General features: G+C 39.0%; 1 protein-coding gene across 3 annotated transcripts in view; it reads right to left on the bottom strand.

Moving 5' to 3' along the window:
* Window positions 1-23,049, bottom strand: part of LOC135084310 (potassium voltage-gated channel protein Shal) — a 126,189-nt gene that overhangs the window by 8,746 nt on the left and 94,394 nt on the right. For 2 of the 3 annotated variants that reach the window (XM_063979111.1, XM_063979112.1), the window contains exons 2-5: window positions 2,662-2,824; window positions 1,840-2,028; window positions 760-850; window positions 140-292 (exon numbers count right to left, since the gene is read on the bottom strand). In XM_063979111.1, coding sequence (XP_063835181.1) covers window positions 140-292; window positions 760-850; window positions 1,840-2,028; window positions 2,662-2,824 — 596 coding nt within the window. The remainder of the gene's footprint in view (window positions 1-139; window positions 293-759; window positions 851-1,839; window positions 2,029-2,661; window positions 2,825-23,049) is intronic. The other variant, XM_063979110.1, reaches the window with a different exon arrangement.

Raw genomic sequence — 23,049 nt, 5'->3', positions numbered from 1 at the left:
TCATCAGCTTGAAAACGATTAGCATGAATCGTCAAACTGTTCTTACTGTCATAACATTTCAAAAATTGCAGTAAATATAAGTACAACCGTTTTATTCTTTGACCCATATTGCAAAATAATATAATATTCCAAACATCACCTGGTACTTCTGCGGGCAGCAGCCGCAGCGCGCGCAGCACGCCAGAAGAGCGGGCGCGCGCCCGGAGTGCGCGGGCGACGCGAGAGGGGAGGGGGACCCCGGCCGCTTTGCTGCCCCGTTGAAGGGGTTCTCCATCTCCACGAACTCCCGGTCCTGGAAACGGGGAGCGGGTCCATAATACATCAAGAGTATGGCCGGCCTATCACCCTTTTAAGTACGATCAGATCTTTCTGGAATGGACAGTCAAGTTTGTATTTTGCAAAAGTTGCGATTAGAGGATTGATAAAATGGATTGTTGATACTATGTTGGACTCATATTGTATTGATTGGAATATATATCGTAAAATTATAATTGCAAGCTTCTTTGATATTAACTTTTTTGTAACACATAAAAATTACTCTTATACTAAATGAAGAATGAGAATTTACTTATCTTTAATTTAAGAATTGATCACACATGTATAATGTATACAAAAAAATGCATTGTAATATGCTTTAAATAATCAGGAGCTTGAATAACAAACAACTGGGAGTCTTTTGGAGAATACTTACTATTCTGTACAAGTCCCATCTAATATGCAAGTTTAGCCTAAAACCCCGTCACTGTTTGTAATTCTTACGGTATACTGCTGTCCATACTTTGTCTTGGGAGGAGTCCGAGTCTTCCTGCAATCGAGACAGGTGCGAGGCCGGCAAGTCGCTTGGCCCGATCTGTGGTCATTCCAGTATTAGTATTACATGCAATATACATAACATACAATATATATATGTATATATACGTGTATGGCATGTATATAATGAGCCTACAGCTAAATGGTCATCAGGTGTAAAGGGAATAAAAGGTGTTTTCTTGAGTATTATGGTTGCTATAAGTGAAGCTTTAAAGCATAGTGATTAAAGTTTGTTATAATATGTAGATCTACAGAGCCGAAATTAAGCTTAGTTTGAGATTAGATTATATGCAGCTTATAGCATTAAAATACTTAACTTCTAACTGTCTATACATACCCTGTTAAGTTAAAGAATAACATGCGTCACCTGAAATGCAGGCGAAGAGTGCAGCTTCGGTGTTGAAGGATCAAAACTATCAAAAACAAAAAAAATCCTCGTAGTGCTCCAAAGTGCTATCATAAGTATCTTACCAGTAATGATTTCTAGAGCTTCACCAAACAGAACTCACCCCTAACGCTCTTGAAAAAGCTTCTAGTTCGAACTTCTGCTTCAACTAAAATTACTCGTCAAGCAAGAGAAGTCTTTCAGTGACTAAGGCTGGGTTGCGCTATCTTACTTTAACTTTGATAAACGTCAAAAATCTGTCAAATCCATACAAAACGCACCGATTATCGTCATAGTTACAGTTAAAGTTAGGTGGTGCAACTCAGCCTAAAAGTGTCTAAAGCTAAGTCTTCAGGCGAGGAGTTCTAAATGGAAAGACTGTGATTACCTTCAGATCTCACGCGTACTTTGATGACATGCTCTTCACCGAACAAATGTTAAGGATGCTCTAGATTCTTCTATTTTCAAACTGGTCATAATACCTACTGTTCTGTAAGATAATACCCAATATTGCTGGTAAACCATGCTCTTCAATCTTCGGATTTCCAGATCAGTATACCCAAGGTTCTTGTATTTCCAAGCTGTGCAAATATCTCCCAGATAAATGCCCAAGATTCTTCTGGTCAACTATTCTCGTCTCTTACCGTGGTGCGCTCCAGACACCTCAGTAGATGGTGGTGCTGCAACTCGAAGATGTCCTCGTCCCGGCCAGCGTCGTCCAGCTCCACCCCTGACTCCTGCGCAGCCAGACGGGCTTCGGCTGCCTTCTTCTTGGATACGAAGGCGGCTCCTGATGATGCCTTGGCGATACGGATGCGGGCGAGACGAGCTTTCTGGAAGGGTTTAAAGCGAAAATTTGATATATTAATCGTTATCACTTAGTTCGCCATATTTTATTAATAGTTTATCACTTTTTTGGGAGTGACCATTCACATTCCTTAAAACGGTACCTAGCTTAGATCGATAGATCGGCAACTTCGAAAACTCTGAAATTGGCTTTAGGGATGAGATTTGTACCAATGTTTTTACCTGCATTTGTTGTATACTGGAATCCCCTTTGACAAATAAATATCTTATCTTATCTTATCTTATTTTATCTTATCAAAATAAGTTTATCTATAACAGGTTTCCCAATCTTTTTATAGACACGAATCTCAGTAGTCAAAAAACATAATATCAGCTGTGACTAAGCATTTATTTAAACAGACTTCAGGACGAAGTAACTGGTAGCTGTATACTATGCAGTGCATAGTGGTATACGCAGTGACTAAACAGGTCTTCTTCTTTTCATATCGACAACAAACCTACACACACAGTGTCACCCCAAAACTCCGCCACAAGAGTAGCGTTGTCAGCAGCACTCATCAAGTCCTCCTGAGTGCAGACTAAACAGGTGATTCACCCCTTATGATTTAGGTACCCTTGACTGAATTTACAATAAGAAGTAACAATGGCTGTGTACATACCCTCTGAGCCTTCCTCTTATCAGCCCTCTGGTTCTGGTGGTAGATCCGGGAGAAGTTGGACACGATGACGGGCACGGGCAGCGCGATGACCAGCACTCCGGACAGCGAGCAGACGCCGCCCACGATCTTGCCGGCTATCGTGCCCGGCACCATGTCTCCGTAACTGAAACGAGAGATAAATACCATTAAATAGGAAGTAATATTACTACGTACTACATTATAACTCAATGATTAAAAAGTTCAAAGAGACAATATGTGCAATAGCCTAACCATAGAGATATACAGAGATGCCAACTAATGCGCTGAGTTTTTTTTATGTGACAGGAGGCAAACGAGCAGACGGATCACCTGATGGTAACTGATTACCGTCGCCCATAGACACCCGCAAACCCAGGGGCGTTGCCGGCGTTTAAGGTGAAGATACGCTCTCTTCTTGAAAGCTTGCAGGTCGTATCCGCCCGGAAACACCGCAGAGTTCGAAACTTAGTGTCGCATTAGAAATTCACACACACAAAGTAATCAAAATACACAACGTTCGAATAATATTTAGTAGGTACCTACTACGCAAGCAATGTATAGGTGTACGCGCCAGCATTAAAACCTCATGCAATTCAAACTCATGTCACACTATTCTATCACTCATTCTGACAGTCCTTTTCCTATCCTCTCCCTCCCACCTTCAGTCTCGCTCTCGCATCGCAACGCGCCGCTTCGCCTACCTATCTGGGCGTTAATTACTAAATAAGTATCCAAAATAAACCAATTCAAATAAACCCAAATCGCGCGCTAAACTCAACTCAATAAAAATTCAAGTGTTTGTGAAAGTGAAAGAAGAACCAAGCTTGGACCGTCCTGTGGAGTCTGCTCAATCGAAGGTATCCCATCCCGTTCCTATCCCAATCTCCTACAACTCCTTTCTGGTCCTACCGAGCCGCATGGTTCATTTCCTATCCTTTACACTTACAGAAAATCACAACTACACATTTTCACGCATCCGTCATTTTGACAACCCTCTAGAAAATTCTAGAAAATTCGCTCGTGACACATTCTTTCTGGAAAGTTCGATTCGTTTGACATTTGGCACATTCTAGAAATTGCTATTCACTCAAACGTCAACTCGTTTGTAAACACGTATATTTTTTAAATTCAATCTTTTAAAATTTTATTTCAATTCAATTTCAAATTCGCTTACATACGCTACGCATTTTATTTTCCTACTGGATTATAAATAAATACGCTCAACTCAACTCATTTTTTAACGCTAGCTCTCGTGCGTGTGTTTGCTCACCTACAATACAATGGAGGGAGTAAAACGCAAAATTAATTTGCTTGAAGCTAAAAAAGAAGCGCTTTTTCAGAGGGTTCAGGAACTATACGACCTCAGCCTAAAGGTCTCCGACCCTCAGATTGAACAAATTTTCATGTCTCGCATGCATTCGATTGAAAAAACAAGATCGGATTTTCTTGATACTATTGACGAACTTAATTTGTGTTATATGAAAAATGATGAGGAACTCAAACCTACATTTGCCGCACTCAACTCGTTTGACGATTTGTACTGTAACATCCTTTCGGTGCAAAGCTCCATCGCACAACTAAAGGCCAACACAGAGCGTCGCAAACAGGATTTCGTAAAAAAATTACCGCCTTTAGAACTAGTCTCTTTCGACGGAGCCCCTTCCAAGTGGCCCGTTTTCTACCAAAATTTTAAAACGCTTATTCATGAGAACACTGGTTTGTCTCCAGGTGAAAAGGCTCAATACCTTATAGGAAAACTTTCCGGAAAAGCACTTACAATTTGCTCGGGTATTCCACCTACTGGTGAGAACTATTACATAATTTGGAACAACCTATTAGAAAAATACCAAGACATAAGAGTACAAGCCTCTATGTATTTGGAACAATTAATAAACTTCAAATCGCAATCTTTAGATGAATTTTTGGAACAGTATTGCTCAGCTGAAGCTGCCTTACGACGTTTACAGATTGATGACCTTTCCGATTTCATTTTGACTCATATTGCTCTCAGTAAATTAGACAAAGACACTCTAAATTTATTTGAACAATCCATTAAGCACGTAAAAATGCCTACGTTTAATGATCTCAAGACTTTTATAAAAGAACAGAATAAGATCAATGCTTTACGCTTATGTTTTACGCAGTATAAGCCGTACGTTAATAATAAAACGAATTTCGCATCGCAGTCTAAAAACTCGAAACCGACACAGTCGTTTGTTTCTAATACAGCTTCTGGAGTAAAACCCAATCAACATTACTTCCAATCTCAACCGAATTCGCAAGGCTCATACACTCCATCCGCTGTACGCAAGAATTGTCAACTTTGTAAGACGGAACCTGAACATGCCCTGTTCAAATGCAGTTATTTTCGCTCGAAAAATGCGCCAACTCGCTACTCTTTAGTGAAAAAATGTAACTTTTGCCTCAATTGTTTGGGCTTTCATAATGTTAAATATTGCAAATCTCAAAATCGTTGCTCAGTTTGCCAACGTAAACATCACACTCTTATTCATATAGATAACTTTAACGTGAATAGACCTATGACGTCACAACAGCTGACTTGCAGCGCGACGCTTTCGCCGACCGACGCGTCCATGTCCGCGCCCGGTCCGGTCACGCCGCCGTTGCAATCGATGCCAACCAACAATGTATCTCTCTCTGCAGTCACGCCGTCGATCGCTGATGAATCTAGTACCACGGTCTTATTACCCACCGCGTCAGTGTATACTTATGACAATAATAAGACGTGTCAAAAATTACGCCTGTTTCTAGACACAGGTTCGATGAGCAACTTTATCACAAATAAATGTTGTGCGCGACTGAACTTAAAAGTCAATCCGCTACCTACCACTATTAAGGGCATAGGTCAGTCTGAAAGTGTGTCGCTAGGATATGTATCTTTCACAATTGCCTCACGCTTTGATCCCAGGTGTAAATACACAATAAACGCACGCGTCATTGATACAATAACCGATTATTTACCTAATGTAAGGGTTGACATAACCCAGTTATCGCATTTACAAGGTCTTCCTATGGCTGATGACAGCTTCGATATCCCTGCTGAAATCGATTGTTTGTTAGGCAATGAGATATTCCCGCTTCTTTTAGGTAGTAATAAAATAACTTCACCGCAATCCTCTGTCATCGCTATCGAAACCACGCTCGGATATCTCGCTATGGGACGCGCTCAGTGCTACTCAGCTCATTCACGCAATGATAATAAAGCATTCTTTTGCAATGTAGACTCGCACTCATTAGAATCACTCACGCAACGCTTTTGGGAGCTTGAAAGTGTACCTACTAAGAGACACATCAGCCCTGACGACGAAATATGTGAAAACATTTTCCAATCAACTCATTCTCGCGACGACTCTGGGACGTATACCGTTTCTTTGCCATTTAAACTCGACCCATCAGAACTCGGCGATTCTTATTTTACTGCTAGGCGTCGCTTCTATAACTTAGAAAAAAAGTTAGACTCAACTCCGGGCTTACGCACTAACTATAATGAAAATATTCAAGACTGTATCGATCGCGGTTTTCTGTCAAAATTCGAAAACGCATCGAATTCAGAGGAAAATACTCCAAATTATTATATACCTCATCATGCAGTATACCGACCAGATAAACTCACTTCAAAAACTCGAGTCGTTTTAGATGCAAGTTGTAAAACAACCTCTGGAAAGTCGTTAAATGATGTTCTTTACACTGGCCCAAACTTACAAAGTAATATTTTTGATCTTTTAATTAACTTACGCATTTTCTCAGTCGCTTTATCTGCTGATATTGAAAAGATGTATTTCTGTGTAAAGCTTGATCAAAATCACCACCCGTTTCAACGCATATTATTTCGATTTGATCCTGAAGCACCGATTGATACTTATCAATACAATAGGGTTTCTTTTGGCGTTTCTAGCTCGCCTTACCTCGCTATGCGTGTCGTTCGCCAACTCGCTGAGGACGAGCGCGCGAATTATCCTATCGCCGCGTCTGAAGCTCAATCCTGTATGTATATGGACGATTATGTCTCATCGATGGACGGGTTAGAAAAAGCTGAACAATCTTACCATCAAATGGTTAAGATGTTCATGGCCGGGGGGTTTAAAATGGTTAAGTGGATCTCGAACAACCCTGAGCTTATAAATAGGATTCCCGATTCGCATAAAAATCCACAGCTCGTCGATTTTGACACTGACTCGGAAATTACGACAAAAATCATAGGCATGCAGTGGCTTCCTAATGATGACGTTTTTCTTTACAAAATTAACTCTACTAACTCTGACCAATGCACAAAACGCACGATTCTTTCCGCAACCGCTAGATTATTCGACCCTTTGGGTTTGCTAGGCCCTGTGACAGCGTTTCTCAAACTCTTAATTCAAGAATGCTGGCAGCGCGAACTTGAATGGGATCAGCCAGTTCCAGACTCAATAAAAAATAAATGGAATCGGTTTGATAGTGAGATAAAATATTTATCGCAATTAAAAATATCTCGTCATATAGGAATCACCGCGGGTTGCCACGTCACTATCATGGGCTTCGCGGACGCCAGCGAAGTATGCTACGGAGCTGTGGTTTATGTGCGCGTGAGCTCTGATGCAGATTCACCCGGTGAAGTCTTTCTTATCGCATCCAAATCGCGCGTCGCGCCTTTAAAGAAAATATCTCTTGCGCGGCTTGAACTGTGCGCAGCGCTGCTCTTAACAAATCTTTTATTATCGGTTCGCGATAGTATAGAGAATCGTTATCCTGTTAACTCAATTTACGCATTTTCAGACTCGACTGTCACTCTCACGTGGATACATTCTCCCGCGTACAAATTTCACACATTTGTTGCGAATAGAATTACTGAAATTAATTCGAAACTCAACGCAAAAATTTGGCATCATGTTAATGGAAATGAAAATCCTGCAGATGTAATATCGCGACCTGTAACTCCTAAAGCATTATTAAATCAATTAAATTGGTTTCACTCTCCTCAATGGACAGCTCAGCCAATCTCGCAATGGCCTATCGAGCCATTTCAAGTTTCATCTAACAGTGTTCGACTGGAAGAGAAAACTATCGCTCTTGTTTCAGAGACAAACTCTCAATCGAACTCTCACCCTTTCGATCGATTAATTGATCGCATTTCCACGTACCCAAAATTATTACGCGCTACTGTGTACGTGTTACGCTTCGCTAAAATACTACGTTCAAACGGAGTGGTTACATCCTCTGATTTAGAACTCGCTGAACTCTATTTAGTACGCCATATACAGGCACTATTTTTTACTCAAGATATGCACGCAATTAAAAATAATAAACCCTTTAACAAATCGCTTCTCAAACTTAACCCTTTCATTGACTCTGATAATATACTTCGTGTCGGAGGTCGACTCACTCACTCTCAACTCAACTATGGACAAAAGCATCCAATCATTCTATCGCATAAACATCGCTTCACTCAACTTTTAGTTGATTACTTTCATGTATGTAATTTACATACTGGTCCTTCACTTCTACTCAGTCTGCTTAGACAGAAATTTTGGATACTTTCCGCACGTAACTTAGTACGTCAAAGAGTGCATCAATGCAATATCTGTTTTCGTTTAAACCCTAAATCTACAAACCCTCTTATGGGCGACTTGCCATCATTCCGCGTTTCAGAAGCTAAAGCTTTTGTTTATACATCAGTCGATTATGCAGGTCCCTTCTTTATTACTCACATTCGCCGCAGAGGTGTTAAAAGCCAGAAGGCTTATATTTGTTTATTTTGCTGTCTTACAACTAAGGCTCTACACATAGAGTTAGTTTCAGACTTAAGCTCTGATCTATTTCTCGCCGCTTTTCGTCGATTCATTTGTAGAAGAGGCCCCGTTTCCATGATATATAGCGACGGAGGTACTAACTTCATTGGCGCTAAACGCAAGCTTGACGAAATTTACGCTCTTTTAGAATCTGACTCTCACAAAAATTATTTAAGTTCACATTTGGCTGAACAACGCATTAAGTTTCTTCATAGTCCACCATATGGTCCGCACTTTAACGGCATCACGGAGATAAATGTTCGTTATGTAAAAACGCATCTTTATAAAGTTATTGGTCTTCAAGTGTTAACATACGAAGAGTTCAACACTGTACTTGTACAAATAGAAGGCTTATTGAATAGTAGACCATTGTGTGTTCTTAGCTCTGACCCATCTGATATATCCGCTCTCACTCCCAATCACTTTCTCAATATAACTCCACTGAAATTCTTACCAGTAGAGGATGTCTCTGATATTTCTGACAATCGGTTAACGCGTTATCAGTTAGTCAATAAATTAGTGCAAAGCTTTTGGCGTCGCTGGAGTCAGGAGTATTTAACTTCTCTACAACGCCGTGAAAAGTGGAATACGGTGACCAAACCGATAGATGTGGGCTCTGTTGTTGTTATAAAAGATGACAATGCGCATCCTCTTTGTTGGCCATTGGGTGTGGTTGTGGAAGTATATCCCGGAAAGGACAAAATCATTCGCACCTTAAAGATTCGCACTGCAACCGGTACTTATGTTCGGCCTGTAGTTAGAGTTTGTCCTCTTCCTTTACAGTAACTCAAATAATGTTCTTAACTTTATTTTAACCTTAACTTTAATTTAACACAACTTTAACGCTAATTTAACTCGTTTAGTTCTCTCTAACGCATGTTTTTTTACGTTTTTAACTTTATTTTTTTTTACAAACGCTACTCAATCTAGAGGAAGACCTCTAGGCCGGGGGAGTTGTACGCGCCAGCATTAAAACCTCATGCAATTCAAACTCATGTCACACTATTCTATCACTCATTCTGACAGTCCTTTTCCTATCCTCTCCCTCCCACCTTCAGTCTCGCTCTCGCATCGCAACGCGCCGCTTCGCCTACCTATCTGGGCGTTAATTACTAAATAAGTATCCAAAATAAACCAATTCAAATAAACCCAAATCGCGCGCTAAACTCAACTCAATAAAAATTCAAGTGTTTGTGAAAGTGAAAGAAGAACCAAGCTTGGACCGTCCTGTGGAGTCTGCTCAATCGAAGGTATCCCATCCCGTTCCTATCCCAATCTCCTACAATAGGTATTTGATCTTCAAGCATAGGTCCATGTTAAAACATTAATTCTAGCGCTGAAAGTTTTCGGTTGGCTGTAAAATTTGATTTTCAAAGCTTTGAGATCATACATTTTCAATTAATGCGTAATTTATTGAAAACTTTGGCCTTCGTTCTTGACCTTCGTGTAAGTACCTGTATTTCTTCAGATCCCGAAAACTTTATGTTCCGATCTTCCACATTTGGCAAACATCTTGTATTTCCAGATACACTCAATTGTAAACATATACATAAATCAGGCATTGTAATGGTAACAAAGGATGACCGCTTTTGACCCTGACCTTTCAAACCAGTCTTTATATCTTGACTTTTGAAGGTGATTCACGTTTTTAGGGCTTTCAGCGGTCATATTAAAGCTGTTAAAGTGCCTGTGTTTATAAAGTGTAACAGATTTAACGCACTTTCTCTTAGGTGTGATTCCACTGCTCAAATGTAAAAACTTTTTTATTAGGAAAATGTCGTAATATCAAAAATAATTTATATCGGTCAGTGCGTACAAGGGACAATCCAATAACTTCATGATTTCATACGTTTGAGTACAACGCGTCCCGCCCGCCACACGCAAGTGTGTGCAATCTGGCCAAGCACTTAATGCTGTCCATCCATCCTAGTCCATGTCCATCACCATCCTAGACAACATGTCACTTTACATCAGGTACGATTACGGTCAAATACCTGCCTTGTTCTGCATAAAAAACCCCAAAGAATACCTATTCTACGTTATATGCACCACAGAATAATGATAAGTATACTTTGAACTAAAATCTACTAATTTAATAAGAATCTTGTTAGAGCATAACACAGAACACAAAGCTAGTTATTTCACGACTCAATTTCTATCGAATCGAAACTATAATCGCTTTATATGTACAAAGCAAAAGCCTTGCATTTCCATGGAATTCTCTTGAAGGTAAAGTTTCATGGCATTTTTTATTCCGTTTGTGAAATCCACATGTCGACTCGGCTTATTCAGTACATAGTAATTATTTCTGACTGTACGCTGGTCAATAACGTTTACTTGTTGAATATTTTATTAGTAGATATGACCGGTGAAGATAATTATAGTTTGTTCACCGTCTACGATCAGTCCAGTCCATTGGCGAACTGGACTTTGGCTACATGAATTACATATACATACATACTTTAAGCTGTGCTTTTAGTAAATAAACTTCAATTTTTATATATGAGTATCCCAACATTTGTTCGTTCGTCTCATCCAAATGACGTCCACTGACAAAGGCCTCCCCAAGGCTTTCCAAAACGACCGGTTCTGCGCTGCTAGCATCCAGGTTCTTCCCGCGACCTTCAAAAGATCGTCGGTCCACCTAGTAGGAGGCCTGCCCGTGCGTCTTCCGGCCCGTGATAGCCACTCGAGAACTTTCTGCCCCAACGGCCTTCGTCTCTACGATCTTTGTGCACCGCCCACTGTCACTTGATTTTAGCAATTTTGCGAGTTATGACGGTCACTTTGGTTCTCCTGCGGATCTCCTCATTTCTGATTCGATCACGCAGGGAAACTCTGAGCATAGCACGATCCTGTGTAAATTCATAATAACATAAATATGCTTTAAAGTGGTTTATTCTTGAGAAAAACTTCAAAAACAAAAGTACCGTAATCAACACGTGCGATTCTCACGACCGTGAATTACAATACATTAAGCTTTCAGCGCACCGGGTTCACGGTGCCGTGTCTTCGCAAGATACGTGTAAACATACGTAGGAATAGTTGGGGCGTTGGCGATGCGATTATTTAACGAGAAAATACCTACTGAAAAATCATGTCCTAATGTAGAGACGACAATTATAACTGAACGTTTAGTCGGGCAAAATCGGGAGTGTTACGTTTTATATGAAATGTAAAGTTCTTAGGTACTTAAGTTTCCAGCACTAATTGCAGAAAAATAACAATAAGAATTTAAAAACAAACATAGTGTAAGTACCTACATTAAAACAGACATTTTAACAGTGCAACACGTAATCATTCAAGGCGAGCAAAAAAAATTCTTAAATAAATTAAAAAATCGTAGAAAATCTGCCATTTCTAAAGGATATTAAACATTTGCCAAAAAAGCTTTACTAAAAGCTAAATTAATAAATCGTAGAAAACCTGTCATTTCTAAAGCATAATAAACGCTATTAGGCCAGTAGAATTAAACACAAAAATTGATTAAATCGGAAATAATTCAAACAAAAGATTTACTTGCTTTAACGGCTTCATTGGTTGCCCATTAAGACTCTCCTAGGTTTTCGACTTCGACGGAGTTGTGCTTAAGTGGTGGAGGCCCCGGAAAGGGGCGCTTTTTCGGTTTTCCGGTTATACCGCGTAAAGGACTTACCCTATCGAAAAGTGGTCTTCCTGACGGTTGAAGGGCATTTAATCCTGCATTAAATAAGACCAAATTCATATGTTTTGAACAAACCGTTCTCGTGCAAATGTTCGGCAAAGTAGAAAATATGTGTATAATTAATTACCCTCTCCACGTCCAATGGCTCGTTACCCACAGGCTTCCAAGTCTTGAAAAGGAGCGCCTCAACCAGTGTAACCCTATCAAGGCTTACGAGCTGGATGCGCCTATCCTTGTTCGTCCCAGTCGTTCCTTAACTGCGGTTGCTGCACCTCTTCCTGGCACTCACCTGAACGACTCTGTGTTACCTACTGTGGCTGCTCCTCTTCTTTGTATCCTCCTGCACGACTACGTTGCCTAGCCGTATGCCTGGTCTAAGGTTCGACGCCAAAAATCAACAACAACAAGTTCATATTAAAACGCTGAAGAGTTTTTTGTTTGTTTGTTTGAACGCGCTAATCTCAAGAATTACTAGTTTGATTGAAATAATTATTTTTGTGTTGAATAGCTCATAAATTGAAGAAGGCTATAGGATATATACAATCACTCTACGACTAATAGAGGCGAAGCAGTAAAGAAAAATGTTGCAAGCACGGAAAATAGTATTTAAACTATTTTCACGCGTACGAAGTTGATTTTGTGGCGTCGAACCTTAGACCAAGCATATGGCTAAGCAATGCAATCGTACAGGAGGGTACAAGGAAGAGGGGCAGCCACAGTAGGTAACACAGAGTCGTTCAGGAGAGTGCCAGGAAGAGGTGCAGCAACCGCAGTTAAGGAACGGCTGGAACGAACAAGGATAAGCGAATCCAACTCGTGAGCCTAGACAGGGATATGCTGGTTAAGGCAACCCTTTACAAGGCTTGGGAGCATACGGGTGACGAGCTATTGGACGTGGAGAGGGTCATTAATTATACACATATTTTCTACTTTGCCGAACATTTGCACGAGAACGGTTTGTCCAAAAAATATGAATTTGGTCTTATTTAATGCAGGATTAAATGCCCTTCAACCGTCAGGAAGACCACTTTTCGATAGGGTAAGTCCTTTACGCGATATAATCGGAAAACCGAAAAAGCGCCCCTTTCGGGGGCCCCCACCACTTAAGCACAACTCCGTCGAAGTCGAAAACCTAGGAGAGTCTTAAAGGGCAACCAATGAAGCCATTAAAGCAATAAAATCTTTTGTAGGAATTATTTCCGATTTAAAAGCTAATTCTACTGGACTATATTGCAAAAAAACTTTCTCTGCTGCGTCCCGGTCTCAAAACCCACACCGTGTGTTTCCACGGCTATCATTTTCCTCACCAAGGTCAAGCCCTTAAGTATAACAACGCAAAAACATCTTTATTATCAACATCATAAAGCGTTAAACCGCATATATCTTTCGTCCAATCCAACCAGTAAGGCCGCGGATGTTTATTTACCAAAGAAACTGCTTCCTATATTTTTCTACTAAGGAATTTTAATTACGGCTCGCTTTGCAGGCGCATGCCGAATACGAAGAAAAGATACCTGTTGAGTTTCCAATAGAAGTGTGGAAGTGATTTTGCTGTTTTGTTAACCCCTCAACAATAAAGTCAGTCCCACGCCGCTTTGACTTGTTTGTTTGATTTTGATAGAAATCGATAAAGATATAGGTAGTTAAAATTGTACACGAGTCACATAATTTATCAAGGCAGGCAAATACGAGACAGGCCAATCCATATTACAATTTTTGGACGTGTTTAAGTGCCCTAAAAAAGTCGAGTACCACGTACCACATCTTATAAGCAATGGGAAACTTATGGTTTTGGAGATATCAATAAATGCATATTCAAACAAGTCTTAAAACAGTCTCACTCAACTCAGTTTTAAGTGCAGAAGAGTGCCTGAAGATCGTAGAGCAACCCAATATACGTAGGAGGAGGATCAGTATCACAGATTATCAAAATTTTAATAATTTCTAGGGTAAGGGTAGACTCCAGTGCCAAACGGATGGCAGGAGACAAACAAAAGTCGGGCAGTAAGCATTTTGTCGGCCATTTGATGTAGTGGTTCAGAACGGACTAGGTACTATGCCGAGAGGTATCGGGTTCGATTCCCGGCCGGGCAGAAATTGAAATGATGAATTTTAATTTCTGTGACGGGTCTGGATGTTACTTTGTAATATGTATGTATTTACAAAAAAAAGTATGTAAGTATGTTTATATCCGTAGTCTAGTATCCATAGTACAAGCTTTGCTTAGTTTGGGACTAGAAGCGTAGTTTAAAATGTCCAAAAGGGACTTCATCACTTGAGCTACTGACGTGACAATAACAAACTATCCTGTGTTGATGACTTTGAGCACCAAAAAGTCGACCATAAACATGTCCATGTTCCAAATAAGACGTGCTGAAGTGATGCGTAATAGTGTAGTTTATTTTCACAAGCCCGAGCATTCGCGGCAAAATATACAGAAGCATATTTATGAGTGGATGCATCAGTCAGCTTAGAAAAGTGGGCGTATCCGTTGTGTTTTGATCTAATATTGAGGAATGCTGCGCAGATTCTATCATGCATGATGACTTGCATGCCATGCATCATCATGATTTTATCATTTGCTGACAGAGAACTTTGTAGCCTGTGGGTAGGTAGGTATATCAGATAAACTACAATTTTTGGTTTTACATATTTTGTTGCGGGTCCAATGACAGTTTAACTTTCCCCCGGGACAAACTTGGCCTTCACTGGTTGGGTTTTTATTGGGGTCAAGTTGTACATCCTGGCTACACAGGAGTTGCAGCGGTGGGAACCATTTAGGTACTGTTATCATCATATCATAGCTACAACCTAAACTTATATGTATTGTGCTATAATTCGTTTTAGATTTCGATTTGATAATGTCACATACTAATATTTATATATATAATTTAATTTATTTGTATCTATTATTTTGATTGATTTAATATGATTTTAATTATTTAATGCAATTATTATTGAAATTTTATGGGCCCTGGCCTGAAATAAATGAATTTTATTTTATTTTTATTTAATACAACATAAATCACACATCTGAGGAACATAACTGAAAAATAATGCATTGCATAGTTAGAAGCACAGGTTTATAATACCTTTGCAGTACTTAGTTACGCAAATATGCAATGTTTCTAGAAATGGAAGCGAAACTACTGAAGGTATAAAAAGGTTTTATAATTTAAGCAATAAAAAGACTTTTCCCTGCTGAGAGGGGTCAAAGTTTTAGGTCGTTTTATAGGTTTCAAGTGCTTTTTAAAGTGGTATTATGTTTCGTATTTTTAGAAACCACTGAGTAGGGGAAGAGGGCATTTGAATGGTTGAACTTTGGCTTTGTTTCACTGAGTTTTAGTGACTTATAAATAAAAAAAAATTGTTAAAAAACTTTTGGAATCTTATAACAGCTAGTCCAAAATTGGATATGTTTAAAATATAATGTATAAATATGTGGGACATTCAAGTTCTTTATAGTATGTGGGCCCAGATATAGCTTGCTCTACCACCACTTCGGGACAACATACCAACATACTTCCAGCTCAGTTCCAGTTGAATTTATTTATTTGTTTATTTAAAATAGATACACAAACAGATCACTGTCAATTACATAGCCATAAAATTAACAAAATATTAAATAAGTAACTAAACAGAGATCCAAAATCAGCGTACATAACATGTTATTGAATGAATGAATTGAGAAGTGGCGGTTGAAACACAGTCATCTTTGTCCCAAGGTTTGCCATGCTTGTAAAAGACATAAAAATGTTTTTAACTCGCCACGAATAATGAAATTCCTATTGCTTGAAGTTTGGAACTTTATCAAGCAGACTGTAGTAGTTTTGAGCAGTAAAGTTGTATCTTACGACAATAAATAAAGCACCTTACTGCTTTAGCACTATCTGGGGCAATAAAACCCAAACTTGACAACAGTCGACGATATAACATAGGTAACAACAGCATAACAAGGTTTACATTGTTGTTGAAAAATATCCCATATTCCAATGCCATAAGATGTTATGTTACAGTGTTTCGTTTCGATTGATGTGCTAAGTATCGTATGTACAATAATAGTACTTATTATTCTTCTGTGGTATAATGTACGCTGCGTGTACAAGGATATAATCTTTATTCTTCTTCTTATCGTGGTGGTATATTATTCATGAAGATCTGAAGAATGAAATCATAAGGTGACGGCTCTTTGACGAAATGATTAGAAATAATGACAGAATTTTAATTTATAAATAGGCATTTTAAAAACATTTTGCTGCAATGTAATCAATTTATTTTATTCACCTTTTACTATGCGAATGAAAGCAGTTCCAACATCCCAAAGATTTTTATCTTTTAGAAACAAAGACAAATTATTATTTATCTATACTATTTACTACTACTCTATAATAACTGACTAGGTAGGTATAATTTATTCATTAAAGAACGTTTATTAAGGCATGTATTTTAATAACAATGTTTCCCCCGACGATGGGTTCCATTTATGGTGAAATGGTTTGCAGAAATGGCCGCCTTTCGATTGTGCAAACAGTTGATTAAATGAACGTTTGAAATGTAAACGCGCTATGAATTTCAATCGAAACGGCTCTGCTATTTGTCGAGCAATATTCATGTATTTCTAGGAACATTCGCTATACAAATAATGTGCAAAGCACTTTGAATTACGTTATGAAGTAGCTTTGGTCTGATTTTGAAGGTCGCTGGTAAATGAATAAATGGCTGGTAATAAATAAATCAGCTAAAGAAAATCTCATCTAAATAATAATATGTATAACGTATAAAAGGAGAAACTGACTGACTGACATATCAACGCACAGCCTAAACGGCTAAACGTAGGCACTTGAAATTTGAAAGGGACGTAGCTTAGGTACCGTAGAGGTGCACTTAGAAAGGAATTCCCAAAATTCCCACGGGAACGGGAATTAGCGGGAAAATCCTTTTGAATGAAAAATCTAAATCGATTAAGTTAGACGCTGGAAATTTGGCATGCAGGTACCTTAGTAAACTTAAAGCTTAGTTACAACAGGATATTGCAAAATTCCCACGGGAACGGGAGTTAGCGGGAAAAAACATTTGTATGAAAAAAACTAATCCGCGTAAGATAGATGAAGGGGGGGGGCTAAAAAACTTGATTAATTTAAAACTTCATGCACTGAAAAAAGGCGATCTTTCGGATTTAGTCGAGAGCTCGAACTACGGAAGCGCTACCAGCGCTACAATCTCGAGTATTTAAAAAACAGTTTAACGTTAGTATATTATTTATGTTCGCTATAAACTTTGTAGTCCAGTCAATAAAGCATTATAGATGGAAAACTGTAGAACACAATTTCTGACTTCAGGACTTTATTTAGACTAGTTAGGAGGTGAACATAGCAAAAGTCCCCGCCCGTAGCCCTTGAGCCGGCGGGGAGAGGGGGGTTTAAAGGTGCCACTTTTCGGTTTTTCGCTTAATCCTCGGAAACTATGCGTCCTAGTGACATGACTACTTTGAACCAAAAAAAGCATATTCAATTTGCTACAGGTGAGATAGACAAGTTTTTCTATAAATTGTATAGTTTTCGCGGCATCTGCTCTAGAAGGTCTGTAATATTGGAAATTTTATTTTTGTCTTACATGTTCCCATCAGGAGAAAATCAACTAAATCAACATTGAGCTATCATTCTAGACATGCGGGAGCATGTTAAGCCTAGTACCAGCGAGGGGACTACACCGTGCGTATATTTAGACGAATCACTTTGAGCCACTTTTGACTCCTTATCACTCAAAAACTACTGTGCATTAACACTTCAAATTTGGCTCATGTGTTGAGACTTCCAAGATATACATCTGTTTTAAATTTCATAAATATACCTCAAACGGTTCTTTACATATTGACATCCAAAAATCTACATGTCTGACCTATAGACCAAATTCTAACCACTTCCAGATGACCTCGAAGGTTCAAATTTGGCATCCAGAAAGGTAGTTATGTAAATACAAAGGAACAAATAAAAAAACAGAAAATTTTAACATTTCACATGTGATAGATAGATAATAGTGCTCTAAATATCGATTTTTGAACGTCAATACCTAAATAACCGTTTGAGGTATATTTATGAAATTTGAAGCTGATGTATATCTTGCAAGTCTCAATACATGAGCCAAATTTGAAGTGTTAATGCACAGTAGTTTTTGAATGATGAGGAGTCAAAAGTGGCTCTAATTGGTTCGTCTAAATATACGCACGGTGCAGTCCCCTCCATGGAACTAGGCTTAACATGCTCCCGCATGTCTATAGTGTTTGCTCAATGTTGATTTAGTCGATTTTCTCCTGAAAGGAACATGTAAGACAACAATAAAATTTCCAATTTTACAGACCTTCTAGAGCAGATGCCGCAAAAACTATACAAGATATAGAAAAACCTGACGGTCTCACCTGTAGCAAATTGAATAAGCTTTTTTTGGTTCATAGTAGTCATGTCACTAGGACGCATAGTTTCCGAGGATTAAGCGAAAAACCGAAAAGTGGTACCTTTAAACCCCCCTCTCCCCGCCGGCTCAATAGCTAAGGGCGGGGACTTTTGCTATGTTCACCACCTAACTAGGCTAAATAAAGTCCCGAGGTCAGAAATTGTGTTCCACGGATTTCTCTCTACACCGTCGTTAAGGCATTCATTGACTGGACTATTGAAGTTTCTAATGATTATCGGATGTGAAAAAACGGTGGATGAGAGAAATACCGCGTGATTAGGATACCAGGGAATGACTCACTGGTATGTAAGTGTTACACTCATAGTAAGGCAAAAAACTAGCAAAAAACAAAGAAATGAAAATAAAAAGCGAAAACTATTTATTCTAGTATCAGACTTTTGAGCCACCACTGTTACCATAGGCGTCTGAAAAGGCTCAATTAGATACATTTCTTCTAAAACACAGTCTTATTTCGTTTTCAGACGGCATGAAATATGCTAACCCTTCAAGCCCCGCGAATCGAAGTTAATTGATACGCGACCGTATGCGACCGTTTGGGGTTTGATGGACTAAGTTAGCCTAAACAAACTTAACAACAATGTAAAGTTAGAAGAAAAGTATACACTAATTGATTCAACTGAGAATCGAATCCAGAACCTCCAAGTTGAGTATAACGATCTTACCACTAGCTAGACCACAGAGCAAGCACGAAAAAATTGGTAGAAATTCTTTCAATCTCTTTGCGAACAGTTGTTCGTTAACTTTTAATAGGCACCTGAATTGAAAAAGGCACTGTTTGTGCTTGCTAACGCAATCCCACCGGTGATTCCGAGTTCCGATACATTTTTTACTTGCATTGTCGGCCTTCTTTGTTCAGCTGAACTCTATGGTTCAGGTGGGAACAAATTAGGGAACTGTGAGAATTAATTTTTTTTGTTGTCATTTGGCAAAAGTTTAATGAGCACCAGCATCACTTTAACTTTAACCGTAACTATCACTTTCACGGGTGTTTTTGTATGGAGTTTGACAGACTTTTGATATTTTAATGTTAAAGTTAGAGTAACATGGTGCAACACAGGGTAAATATTGCATAAATAACACATTTTTGCATGTCTCATCGCTCCAACTCTGCACTGTCTAATCGTAATAGTCCAATATTTGTGTGTTGTAAGGCATAACAGGTAATCTTTAAATAAACTGGAACAGATCAGGATAAAATTAAAAGACTCTACTTTCACAGAACGCTAGTTAAGAGCTTAAAGTTTCCTTTAAAAACTTACATCACTGTAGATCATAAGAGAAGTTTTTTCTTGGGTCGAAAATAGAACCAAGAGAAAACTTAACACCTCTCACACCTCCTAAAGGTTCGTCCGGACGACATCATAAATGTAGCAAGAAGGCGCTGGACGCAGACGGCTACAAATCGATCAACATGAAAATCATTGGGGGAGGCCTATGTTCAGCAGTGGACGTCCTATGGCTGAGATGATGATGATGATGAAAGGTCTGTCCACGCAATAAGCGAGATGCCAGCATGAGCGACGGTGACAAATAGACTCGAAACTTCGTAAACAACGTAATAGTAGCCCTGCAGATCTAAACCTTTGATCGATAAATAAAAAATGGCGACGCATTGTTTTCGCGAAGTGGCCATGTTTTATCTTTGCCGTGCGCGTTAAATTTTGTTTATTGTTTTGCGTTTACGCTGCATTTACGATCCGTGGAACGGGTTGAGGTCGTATTGCCGAGTTAATTTTATTTCGGTTCAGTTTGAGTGTGAAACGGAACGGTGTTAAGGCGCGGGTACACTTATACGCGTGTTGTTTACTACGCAATCGAATAACTGATTATTTATACGCGTGTTTACGCAATCGAATAACCGAATTTGATTCATGTTTGAAACTTAGCTTCAATGGCTTGAAAGTAATCATAAAAATTATCTAGTGTTAAGAGTCGCATCTCAAACAAAATCTATACTTCTATACTAATATTATGAATGAATGCGAAAGGAACTCTGTCTGTCTGTCTCGCTTTCACGCCTAAACCACTGAACCGATTTTGATGAAATTTAGCATAGAGATAGTTTGAGTCCCGGGAAAGGACATAGGATAGTTTTTGTCCCGGTTTTTTAAACAGGGACGCGCGCGATAAAGTTTTTCTGTGACAGACAAAATTCAACGCGGGCGAAGCCGCGGGCGGAAAGCTAGTTTTAAATAACTTGAAAAATCAAATTGCCTAAGTGGGGAAGTACAGTAAAGTAATTAAAAACTACAACAGCTTCACTCTCCTTCGATTCATCACAAATCCTCAATTGATTTTAAGGCTGTTTTTAGTGTCACGTGGACTGTCAGTGCGGATCGCTCCGCACAGCCGATTTGTATGAACTGCTAGGGAGCGGAGCGGTTCCTCCGGACCGCATTACTCTAAACGCTCCCTAGAAGTTCTTACAGATTGGCCGTGCGGAGCGGGTCCGCAGCACTGGACGGTCCGCGTGACACTAAAACCAGCCTAAACCCCTATATTGTAGACATACGATGCAGAATTCAAAGTCAATAATTCATAATTTAGCAGTCGGTTGACCTCTGTTAAGTTTAGTCGTATGTCTTCATAGTTAATTCTTAGATAACAGGATGTTTCTCAGACAATTCGAATTTGATGATCAACTTCCTTTTCAATTAGTTTACAAGTAGCTTCGTTAATGCTCTTAATTTGTCAAAAACAACATACTTCGGCTAACAAGGAACACAGACCAAGTTCAAATCGATTGACAATTTAAATTACAATCAAATCAAGATAATCTGTTCAGAGGTGGAATTGTGTAAAGCAATCGTTATCATTTGACAGTTCATAACGTACGATTATTCTGTCAAACGCTTTGTTTAACTGACTTTATCGTACGTTATGAACTGTCAAATGATTACGATTGCTTTACACAATTCCATCTCAGGCTTGGATGGCTTAAACTTGTGTAAGTGTAAGTGCGGTTTTGGTCCCCAGTCGATGAAGCACATGATGTTGTCCAAACAACTGCACGCAGGAAAATATAATTAATGCTACTGACAACGCCACTGTTGTAGCGGAGTTTTGGGCTTTTTTTGTAAGAATAATTGCAATCAACCTTTAAAATTAGATCTAATTTAAACCTACCGGTTTAAATCAGGGATTTATAAATAAACTTCCTTGGTTTAAACAATTAAAACTATGTAGAAATGTAAAATTATTGACCCAAATCCAAAAAAAGACTTCGAACTCCTCCTATGTTCTTCTGATAAATTTCGTTGGGGGTTCCAATGACAGTTTAATTGGACAAACTTGACCTTCGCTGGTTGGGTTTTTTGGCGGTCATGCTGTAGATCCTGGCTACACAGGAGTTGCAGCGGTGGGAACGAGAGGTGGGAATAGTCCCGTAAGGGTGGATACGACCAAACAAGAGTGAATATTAATATCAGAATAAATCGTCAGTTTTGCCATATTTCTCATACTGAAACTGTCAATGTGCCAGTTATACCAGGAGTTATTCTCGGATAAAAATCGGGCCTAAGTAGTACAATTTAGTTTAAGTTAAGTGCGTACTGAAAATAACACCATTACTACATCTGCAGCTGTTTCCAACCGCATCGTAATCCGTTTAGCGCAGCCTTCGTGTCGCGTTGCGTATATCGCTCGGCTGAATCGTGTTTATGGCACACGCGACACATTATTTATTACTGTTTAATATTGTAATATTGAAGGTTTAGTATTGAGAGGCATGAAGTTTATATGAAGGTATTTTATATGATCAAGGTCACTCAGATATCTGCATAGTTAGTTAATTTTAGTAGGTAATGTGTGACGCCTTAATACTCAATAATTTATTGCATCTAAATTAGTTGTTCTGTGCTTTCATCATTATCACCATTAAAAGGTCATTTAAATTACACTGCAGGAATATAACCCTTGCTGATTTACCAGAGGCAAATTATATTGGTCCTACACCACACTACCCGGGTTTGTTAGACCTGATGTTCGCATAATTTTGTCCTTTAGTCACCACTATGAAGTCCAGGGGAGAGTCTAATGCCCGGTTTCACCATCAATCCCTAATCTTTAAGTGACCCCTCTGGTGATAAATAACAGGAATTTTGTTTTCATAGAAGGTCACTTAAAAATTAGAGATTGATGGTGAAAACGGGCACTAGTCGACTCTGTCCTCCTGGCCTGCTATAAAAAAGACAAAAAATAGCCTTTCATTTTGGGCAGCTTGACAAGTTTTACCTACTAAAGAAATCCTATTTGCTCTTGAATAAAATTATATTTTCCATATATCCTGAGAAAGTTATGAGGACACAAAGCCAGAAGTATTTGGTTATGAATTATGCAGAGCGCGCTGCTTGCCTCTGGTTACAAATCAGATGGTAAACTTTACAAAACGATTTTGATATGTCTGTCTTTCTTACTCATATGGGATTCAGGGTGAATGGTAGAGAT

Source organism: Ostrinia nubilalis, chromosome 25 (genome assembly GCF_963855985.1).
Source record: "Ostrinia nubilalis chromosome 25, ilOstNubi1.1, whole genome shotgun sequence".
Taxonomy (NCBI): Eukaryota; Metazoa; Arthropoda; class Insecta; order Lepidoptera; family Crambidae; genus Ostrinia; species Ostrinia nubilalis.
This window is presented reverse-complemented; position numbering and strand designations above follow the sequence as displayed.